The sequence below is a fragment of the Ischnura elegans genome, chromosome 2 (assembly GCF_921293095.1).
Source record: "Ischnura elegans chromosome 2, ioIscEleg1.1, whole genome shotgun sequence".
NCBI lineage: Eukaryota > Metazoa > Arthropoda > Insecta > Odonata > Coenagrionidae > Ischnura > Ischnura elegans.
Window position 1 is genome coordinate 49,261,747 of NC_060247.1, and position 10,670 is coordinate 49,272,416.

The 10,670-nt window shown below is 37.6% G+C and overlaps 1 protein-coding gene across 2 annotated transcripts; it reads left to right on the forward strand.

Annotated features, from left to right (window-relative positions):
* The first annotated feature begins 1,869 nt into the window (after window positions 1–1,869).
* On the forward strand, window positions 1,870–6,707 carry LOC124174057. Of its 2 annotated transcripts, none has more exons than XM_046553192.1 (3): window positions 1,870–2,212; window positions 5,539–5,665; window positions 6,512–6,707. In XM_046553192.1, the coding sequence occupies exons 1-3, from the start codon at window positions 1,885–1,887 to the stop codon at window positions 6,585–6,587; spliced, it is 531 nt and encodes a 176-aa protein (XP_046409148.1). In that variant the 5' UTR covers window positions 1,870–1,884; the 3' UTR covers window positions 6,588–6,707. The 2 variants fall into 2 exon arrangements, with proteins under 2 accessions (XP_046409148.1, XP_046409149.1); XM_046553193.1 differs by having other exon boundaries at window positions 5,554–5,665.
* The last annotated feature ends 3,963 nt before the right edge of the window (window positions 6,708–10,670 follow it).

Sequence of the window (10,670 nt, forward strand, 5' to 3'; positions counted from 1 at the left end):
CGCTTAATTACATTCGGAAGCGATTCGCGTTTACAGAAAATCTATCCATCGGACCGCAAATTTACAGGATAATTATCTCTTCTTTATTGTTTTACAGTTAGATTTGACACTTAAGCTTTTGTATTTCATTATATAAGTGTATTTCATGTGTCTACTAGTTTATTACCTCAATCAGTAAATAAACAATACAATTTATATTACACTTTGAAATATGTTACAATATTATGAAAGGTCGAAATTATTGTCCTAAAAACTATAGTATATGAACTTTAATAACTCTGGAGTCCAATTTCGAGGGAATATATGACCACATTCAACCTATTTCCCATAAGAAAGTTTGTACTTCTTTTATGCATTTCATGGGCAATGCTGGAAAAATGACTGCGCATAGAAAGCCTTGGAAAATGAACAGAAATTATTACCAATAAAAATGCAAACATTTTAATCTGCTTGGAAAACAGTTTTAATGTCATTAAAACGGATATTAAAAGTAGCACGGAAAAATTATACAACGAGTGTGTAAAATGCATGAATGCCACCTCAAGCAGCATAAAGTAGCCACTTGCGACAGGCTAAGAGTAGAAATTCAGTCACAATGAGAACATTTTTATGAAGAAAACATTTCTCACAAGGCTGATGCAGATCATTTTGCTTTGCGATAACGTAATTACAAAAATATATTATATTTTTCTAACGAGAGGGATTCAGATTCTTTTTTTCTCTGCAGAAGATATTGAACTTTATCCATAATTTATCCCTCAATATCGTTCTCTCTCAAAGTTAACATCATAAAAGGTAAAAACATGGATTACCTCTTCTACCGGGGGAAACATTAACCTGAAGAATTCACGACATAACATGGCTGGTGAAGACTCAACAGCATGCGTCAAGAAATGGTATACTTTATAATTATAAAAATAAAGCATTTAATTTGTGATTTACAATGTATTTTTTCCGTAATTAAAAGAATGCTCATTATATCATCTACCGACGTCGAAAAATGTACCGGAAAGGAAAAAATTACTTCCACAGCAAATAAAATAATTAGTCAGAGGGTACTACTATCGACCAAAACGTGGTCCGCCGCGTAATATGCATTCAACGTTATAAAATATAATATATTTTAAGGTACACAACTTTTGAAAAATTAAGAAAGGATATATTACCGCTCAACTATGAAGGCTAAAAGTTTTCACTTCCCGTTCATTTTGCTTAAAAAGCGGCTGCATCACACAAGTAACCTGCCCCCATAACTTATCAACCTATGAATAAAATTGAGCTGGACGTGATGTATGCATAATGATGGATGCTTGATCATTTTGGGACAAGTTCCTAGCCGGAAAAAAATTTCGGCAGAAGGGGGAGATTTAAAGGAGGAAATAAATTTCAGGGGGGTCATTTGGAGAAGGTACTTCAAGGCGGCATCTTAAAAACAATTTGGCATTCGATGTTTGAATCCCTAGACCACCCCTTGCTAGCATTGGAGAAATCAATACATACTTGTTTGAGAAGTTGGTGAAGAAGGAGTCGAGAGCAATTGAAAGAATCATGTGAAGCACAGGACTTTGCTTCTCTTTCCTCCCTCGAATTCTTTGACCTTGTCCCACTCCATTTGGTGACAACAGACAAAAAACGCACGGACCCTAAGTGCATTTCCGAACCTTCCCCAACCCCATCCTCTCTCCACCTCCTCCACCTCTTTCTTTCGAAACCAGGGCTCCTCACCACCAAGTTCCACACCCTGGTCTCCACCCCCCTCCTCACCCAGGGTCCCACATATAAACCCCCGCACCTTCTGGAGCCCTCAAACCGACCCGAGGGCTCGACGCAAAACACACTTCGATCCTGCCTGCAGTCGCTTCGCACTCCAAGTTTTCGATCACCATGCAGTCCGCGTCGACCTTGGTCATCTTGCTGTTCCTGGCCCTCTCCCGGGTCGCGAGGGCCGCGGAGGACGACACGGACGTTGCGGCTCCCACTGACCGCCTCTCCATCTCGGCGGAGCAGCTGCCCTCCGTGGACATGTCGGCACTGTCCAGCATCGCGGTGTCTGCAGGGGCGGCGGCCCTGGGAGTCGCCGGCCTCGCCCTCGTCGCCTACCTCATCCTCTACATGTTTGGCGTGAAGCGGTGCCACCTGCTCGGCACCTGCGACGCCCTCGCCGCCGCCACCGCGCACTTCACCAACCCACCGCCACCACACGTGACTGCCGGTAAGCCAACAACCTTATTGCGAATTTTTTTCATAGTCTAAGTAAAAAAGTTCTTCACATTACTATATTAGTACTCTTCCGGTTATGGTAGGCTTACGTGGAGCGTTATGCGTATCACCTCAGTATGTCTCCCCACCTAATTTCCACCGGTAAGGTAACAAACTAATTATGAGTTTAAAAAGTCTGCAATTAAACAGCTTTTCAACACATAATTGAAGTATTCTATCAGTTAAGGTAGGTTTACATAAAGCATTGTGCGAGTCACTCCAGCCTATCTATCCACCCAATTTCCACTGGCAAGACAACAACCTAATTACGAGTTTAAAAAAATCTAATTAATACCTATTTCCAAACAATATGAAAGTATTCTAGTGGTTAAGGTCAGTTTCCATGGAGTATTATGCGAATCACGCCGACCTCTCCCTCCACCCTATCACCGCCTGTAAGGGATCAATCACGTTATGAGATTTTTTTATAATCTTACGAAAATCTTTTTAGTACATAAATAGGGTTTTCTATCGGTTATGGTAGGTTTACATGGAGTATTACGTCAGTCACCTCGGCCAGTCTCAATTTTCCAATTTCGATTGCACTTTTCAATTCCCTCTGAGATCTAATAATGCATCCGTCATGTTTAGGTATTATAGAACTATATTTAAAAGTTGAGAGACATTTTGGTGCTGTGCTGTAATAACTTTATAGACAGCCTTCAATACTGCATCCAGATGAATGTAATCACGGGCATTTAATACGAAGAAGTTTCGTAAAATCGGAGAAACCCTAATCAATGCATAAAATAATTGATAATATATATTCAAATATAATGATAATAAAATATTCAAAGAAAACCTGTGCTAAGGGATATATATACTTTTCTCGGAATTCCGCGCGGGTAAGATTTTGTAAGAGAGCCGACGTTTCGGGTACCGACTCGTTACCCATTCTCGCGGCAACCAATTATTAGTTATTCTAGTAGCCGTGAGAATGGATAACGGGTCGGTACCCGAAACGTCGGCGCTCTTACAAAATCTTACCCGCACGGAAACCCGAGAAACGTTGATATATTCTGTTCCCCAGGAAAGTGTTAAATCTTATTACATATTAGATTACATCAATATGCTTAGGGAGATGGTATCATGAATGCACGATACAAAAAATATTTTCTAATTGTTAATAAATTTCTGATACATAATCAGTAATTATTCGGGAACATGCTCTCGGGTTTCTGGCCGAGTGAATGTCTTCAAGGCTAAAAACACGAGAGCAGTTCCTAAATATCTTTCCCCCGAAAAACACCTCATCATATTTCAAATGGTAATTAGTAAATAAAGTCTGCCGTTCTTGCTAGCGGCGGGGATAGAAGCCTTGTCTCCAGGGCTACGGGTTCTAGTACCGCCATGAGTCTTTCTCGGAAGCCGTTTTTTTAGGATATTAGCATCCTCCTTGAGGTTTTACATCTCTTGAGACATCAGAATACGAGCTATCCGGTGTTACCAGATCTCGGGGGTACATGAATTACCACGGCTGTACAGGAATAAAAACAATAAAAAATTAAGCAAGTTTAACTGATTAGTAGAATTTTCAAGATTCTAGAAAGTGCTCCAAGGTCCTTCGTATCTAGGTCGGCCTATCTATCTTAACCAATGAACAAAAATCTCCAATAAATAGCACCGTAGGCAGTCTCTTGAAATCTAAGGGTAGGTACGGCATGTACGTGCGTAACTAGGTGTTATCAACCTCTTCAGAAGGAAGCTTGAGGTGGGGTGGCAATGTTTACTTATTCTATAGCAAAAGGAGAATATTTATTATTACGTTTTATGATGAGTAAATTTCCTAAAACTTTCATCATGAGTCATCTGTTGCGTTCCGATTTGATGTATCGGTTGTGTGACGTACATTACGAATTAGGAGCTGAAATTAGGGCAGATTTTTTTCAAACTTTACTTGACGCCTAGGAGTGGGGACGATATGAGTGTCATATCTACACGGTCAGAAATACTAATTCCGTTGCAAAATAAGCACGTACTTTGAATTATTTGGTTACCTAGATATTTAAATTTATTAAATCTTTCAAATGTGCTTACCAGCCATCAAAATGAAAAAAAAACAGGAGAATAGCAAAAAGAATCGTTCCCTAAAGCTGTCGTAAATTGGCACGGAGAAATAAAAAAGGCAATGCCTATGCAGATAATCTGAGCTTGTAAAGAAATATGGCAAAGCAACGTGATCTTGGAATGCATCCAGCGAAATATGCACTGGTGTTTGCTGCCGACAAGGGATGAAAAAGAAAAAGATGACCGAAGTGTTGCATAACCTGCAGGATAAACGACACGTTTTATTCCAATCAAGATTTTAGATATTGCATTGAAGGCTCCAGTTTATTCACATTCCACGCGTATTATAATACTGAATAATGACATATTTTTATCCTATGAGGTTAAAAATCTAGTCAGAATTAGTAATGGAATTAAATTAGCATTCAGCAGAATTATCCAAACTCGATTAATGATATTATTTTACCATTCAAAGCAAATGACATTCACGCTTTTCAGCTTCAGAAAAGAATTATTAACTTAAATATAGGGGGAATATATACGATTAGGAATTAAAAATAGCAATTCATGGAAAATGTTATTGCTCTAGTTTAGCATTGTAAATTTACTACACTTCAGAGGAGCCTTCATTTTTTCCACCTTTTCTAAAAATGATTTTCAATGATTGATTAATGGCATTAAAAAGTAAAAGAACGCAGCATGTTGGCACATTGTTCAGTTAAAATATAATTTATCAGGGTTCATCTACTTTTCCACAAACTTCTGCGCTAAACAGACTACATACTTTATCTATGTTCAATATGCTCTAACTTCCTGGCAGTCAAAATTTGCCTTTTCGATCAGATATGATTCTTTAAATTCAAGTAATGATACCCCCTCAACTGTTAATTTTAGAGATTTTAATCCATAGATTTATGCTCGAAAGTGAAAATCGTTTTTTAAAGTTATACTTATTTGATAAATAATATATGTTTAACTGCAGAAGAACTTTGAAGATTTTCACAAGCCTTTAATGCTCAGTTTGATAAAGCGTAAAATGAAGAATATGAAAACCCCGATCTATACAATAGGTAATTACTTACCATTTGCAAGGCCACTACATCACTTAAGCATATTTCCTTACATTTCTCTACAGTTATCCTCTATATATTTAATTTACATGGCGTTCAGAGCCTTCAAATGTAAGAACTATTTAAAACATTTTATATGAAAATAATGAAAATTAAGCCCAAAACATTTCTTGCCGCTTATTTCCTCGTTCTCATGAATCAGTTGGTGTGTCTTCAGGGCATTACTCATCCCAAATGGACACTTCTCCCTACGGAGCATACGCACCGCAGCAACCGCAGACCAATCCACCAGCCACCTACCAGCACGAAGGAAATTCATTCAACAAAAGGTAAGGAATCGGCCACGAAAAATAATTGATGAACACAAATCTACTTTCTCCCATCAACTACCATTCAAAGTAAAAATAAATAAATGGAGAAAGGTCATTCTTAATGTACTCTTACCACATTTAAATTATGAATCATTAATGGAATTTGATTTATACCTCATGAAGCCACAGAAAAAACTGTGATGAGCATAATTTCAGGGAAATAGATAATTTAATGACAAATAAATATACATTAGTTAAATTTTGATACCGTATTTCTGACACGTAACACGGAATAAACGCATTTTAGGATTTTAGAGGCCTTTGAATTTAATATTACCGTTATAAAATAAAATAGTAACAAAATTTTGTAAAGTCAACTTTCCTAAATGAGATACGATAGTTCGTTAAGAATTGAAAATAAATTACTATCCCATATAATGAATTATAGTAACTTAATGACACATATTGACAGAATCAATCAAGAAAGAAATAAGACAGATGACTTATTAAATTAATTTTTTGTTTATTTATTTAAGTAAACAAAAAATTGTTCCTCATTATTAGCCCCAAAAATTGGTCCTAAATAATAAGCATAAGAGCACAGTAAAAGAGGTGTTCCAGCACCCATAATACTCACCAATTAAATTTTATCACAACGGATTTCTTCAATAATGAAATTGGTACTTATTTTCATTAATAATATTTAATATCTTACATTTTTACATATTTCGTGTAGGTTCAATTCCTTAGTACCCGGAAAAGAGATACTGTTTGATACAAACAAAAATTCCCTCTCCGGCTGAAAAAAATTGTTCAGCTTTCCTTCAGCCTTCTTTCACGAGTTTTTTTCCACATTTTTTACAGGTCTCTGGAGTACGTTGGACCAGTCCTGAGGAGTCTCGCCTCGGCATATGACAAGTATGAGAAATGGGGCTCTTAGAAGCCGAAGGCTACAAACGAACTCTTGAAATGGTAGCGAAAAGAAGTTACAAAAAATGTCTCTCATTATCACTGTATGTATTAATTGCAATAAATGTGTATAAAACACTTCACAAATTCACTGCCTGAGACTTTTTGTCATTAGTACCTGCATTAAGACGCAGCTGCCCAAAATTAAAATTTATAATATTTGCCATTAGATGTAGTCGTCAAAATCCTGCAGATTTTCCAAAGAATCGACGATTCTGTCGGCTTCACTGGCAGAGAGAGGAGTCTTGGTCCAGAATGAGTAAAGACCCGGCTCTGCCATGGATCTCTTCTGAAGATAGTCGTAGCTGTAATCTGCCGGCACGGGAACGTAGTTGACTTTGGAGAAATAGATGGCCTCACCGATGGAGAAGAACAGGATGATGATGGAGAGTATCATGAACGAGTTCCAAATCTTGTAGGAGAATTCGGTGACGACCACGTCATAGTAACCGGTGAACACGCCGCTGGGCAGATTGGGGGCTGGGGGAGTCGTTGGAGGCGGTGGTGGAGGAGGCGTCTTGGCGGGAGGCATGTTCTCGTAATACACCCCATGGGTTATCGTGCCCAGTGATGCAACAATGATGAGGTGAACGAGAAGCGAACATGTCGCCGCTTTTCGATTCATTCGGAGATGACTTAAAGCCCCCTCCTATATCTTGCCTCCTATGTCCCTCTCCTTTTTTTTTATATATTCGCCCGTCCCCTACCACAAAAAAATAGGCACAATTAATACGATTAAAGCCAATAATGTGGTTCGATCCGATCCCAAAAGGTTTTCAGCGTTCGGCGAAGTTAATGCGAGCGCTCCTCCCGGGGAAGCATCGCGATGGAAACTGAGTGATTTCAACAGGCGAGTGACCGGACGTCAAGCGGTGATGTCCACGAGTAACGGACGCCGTGCTAATTGGGGATTCGTGGAAGGAGGAGCTGACGGAAGGGGTAAATGCTCGGAGGCTTCAAACTGAAAACGAATATGTGCGACAGTGACGGAAAGAAATGGGGAGAAAGTCCGAAAAAAATGAAAGTAAATCAAGCACGCAGTGGCAGATATTGGCATATTTTCATTTCTGAAAGAATTCATTCGAGAAGGAACGCTGCAAACTATCAATATCAGTTGCCAGGAATTGTTTAATTTTCTGCATCAATCATTCACACGCTTAAAGCCCCGTCCGTAACAGTTTAAGTTAGCGTAACTTGATTTACCATGGCTCATACAGTAACTGAAATGTTTCATCAATCATAGGTCAAATCATCAATAGCGAAGTCGACGGCAGTATGCATGTTAAGCGATAAACAATTATTTATTTTGGTACTGGTTAATTTCTGAAGAAATTTCAATTTTTCTTAACTCTATGACAATGCTAAGTCGAATTACACCGTTTTAAGCTGTTGTTAACCAGCAGGATTTCCGAGTGAGTCCCTCCATAATTACGCCAATTTAAGTTGTTTGGACAAGAATTAATGCCTACAGAAACGCACGAAACTGATCGATATCAATAAAGATGAGCTTCTTGACTTACGCACGACACCACGGTTAGTGCAAGAACTTCATTACTTTCATAACCTTCAGATTACATGAAAAGATGCAAGTTAAATATAGTATCAAAGCTATCATTGATAAAGATAGTTTAATAATTCTGCTCTCTAAATAGGGTACGGATGCAAGTTCCGGGAAAATTAAAATTCAGTCAAAAAAAAGACAGTTCTTACATCCATGCCTTCTTTAAATTGATTTGGAAATTGAGTTTCCAGGCACTCCCTAAGACATCGAATATGGATTACTACAGAGAGATATTTGTCCTACAGGAATTCGAAGCAAAAATTAAGTAAAGCATAAGCTATCTTCTCTATGGTAAAAATACCATTCGTGGATTTGTTTTAAATGTATGCATAGTAATAGGTTTCCTATGGCCTTCAAAAATAGTTTCACATTCGATCAAAATTCAGTGAAGGGACAATTAGATGCTTAAGCATGGTATGGGATCTGAAAGATTGAATAAATTATATTTAAAATAATATGTCCTCATTGAGAGAGAGCGGAGGAAAATTTTAGAGAGTATCTATTGAACTCAACCGCAATCGCTTACCGGATCCGTTTTTCAAAGGATAGACGCGTGTAAAACGTAGGTTTTCAGTTCATTATGGAGATCAGAGCTTTGTATTAACATCAATTTGTGTCCCTTGCCCTTATAATTCACTACTTTGAGTGACGTACCGTCTTGCACTTAATTTAATTAATCGATCGAACCGATACCAATTACCACAGACTTCAGAGTGGAAAGATCATGACAGACGCCCGACGATGCGATATTGTCACGCGGCTCACACCTAGGTTGACTTTTTTTGTTTATATTTGATACCCTTTTCTCACCTAGACGATGATTGGTAGTCTCACGTTTCAAAGGCACCAAATTATGTAACAAATAAAAATTTCATGACCCACCTGAGAGATGTAGAAGAAGAGCCTTCAGAGCAGACACTAGAAAATATTTTTCCTGTGGCAGGGGGGGGAATTTCATCTTTGGATAGAGATAAAACCACGACTTGATACGTTTTACAATACGACATACGTTTCACAATAAAAAATAATTTTCATATTGCTATATAAAGCCATTTTTCCTCTCCAACTTAAAAGTTAACTGACCATGAAAAAACTTACACACCAGGATACGAAAGCATCGAATAATTAAAAAATAAAAAAGTCATAAATTCACGTTCCTACCATGAGGCAGTGATTCTTATTCCAAGATGGCAAGTAAAAACACCCCAATATAACCCCGTCCTTGAAATTGCATACTTAGAGCCTTTTTTAACATTCTTCCTCAACTTTTTTCAGGAATATATCCGTAAGTGGAATAAAGGAACGCAATATTTTACTCTAGGGCGTTCTGGTATGCTTGGGAGCGCTGCCCGGCGGCCCCACAAGATCCCTACTTTGGTGACTGTAGATCATTAGAACGCATCAGGTCAAAATCTTCATACTTTACAAAAAATCAGGGAAATAAATGGAAAGGTTTTAGAAATTGATGTAATATTATAACAATGATTTCTGATTTAGTACAATGAGCGTGTAATCATCAAATGTATAAGCATCATGAAATCGAGTGGATACGCTCGTGCTTCATATTTTACGACTCAGCAATTATGAAAAGGAAATTAATTTATTCCATTTCGTACTTTTATACAGATAAAATTTTCCACAAGGAATTTTATAATGCCAAGATTATCGAAGTTTCTCAAATAAATTCGATTTCCAAGTATTTTCAATGTAATCCACTACATTTTTTTCAATGCAACGAGTCTCTACGTGGATTTTTATTAACTTACAATCAGAATTAAGTTCAAAACCTTTTAGGAAATCTGTTATCATACATTTGTATCACTTGACTGTTCAGAAATAGTGTCTTTTGTGTGATGAACTCCAACAGTTAAGATCTTTTCATGATCTACGTTACTGAGGGACTGAATCAATGCCAAAAAATTTAGTCGATTTGAAAAAATATCACCCTCACTTCGTCCCTGGTCCAATGCTCTCAGACCTCGATGATTGAGCAGACATTGCTGCAGCGCTCTGCTCCGTTTCCAACCCAACTTATCATGATCCAATAGAATTAACGAAATTCAAGGGCCGGTTAACTTTACTAGTTGGATGAAACGACTTTTATTGATAATTGGACACAGTTTCATCATAGAAATTCCACACTTCATTCAGATTATAACTGATATAAGGCCAAATATCAGTTAAAAATTTGATTTTAGAATAGAAAAAAAAATTGAAATAGTTTTTTGAACAAAATAATTTTTATTTCAAAATCACCAACAGATTTTTCACAAATCTCGCCAAATATTCGCAACTTAGTAAATATTCAATAAGACATCTCAAACATTCGTGATAACATCGCTGTTTCCTAATATCACATTGAAATGCAGAGACTGGATTTGGAACAAGGGAATAATGCTTACCCAGACTTTTATCGTTATTCTTCATGAAGTTAAAACAATAACTCAAAAGAGCCGTAACAAATACACTATAAAACCACGCACTCATACAGAA

Excerpts from the sequence above, each read along its gene's own strand:
- LOC124174057 (XM_046553192.1), top strand. The coding sequence starts at position 1,885 with ATGCAGTCCGCGTCGACCTTGGTCATCTTGCTGTTCCTGGCCCTCTCC. Across the intron at positions 2,213-5,538 it reads GCCACCACACGTGACTGCCG|TTGGTGTGTCTTCAGGGCAT; the intron begins GTAAGCCAACAA and ends CTCATGAATCAG. Across the intron at positions 5,666-6,511 it reads GGAAATTCATTCAACAAAAG|GTCTCTGGAGTACGTTGGAC; the intron begins GTAAGGAATCGG and ends CATTTTTTACAG.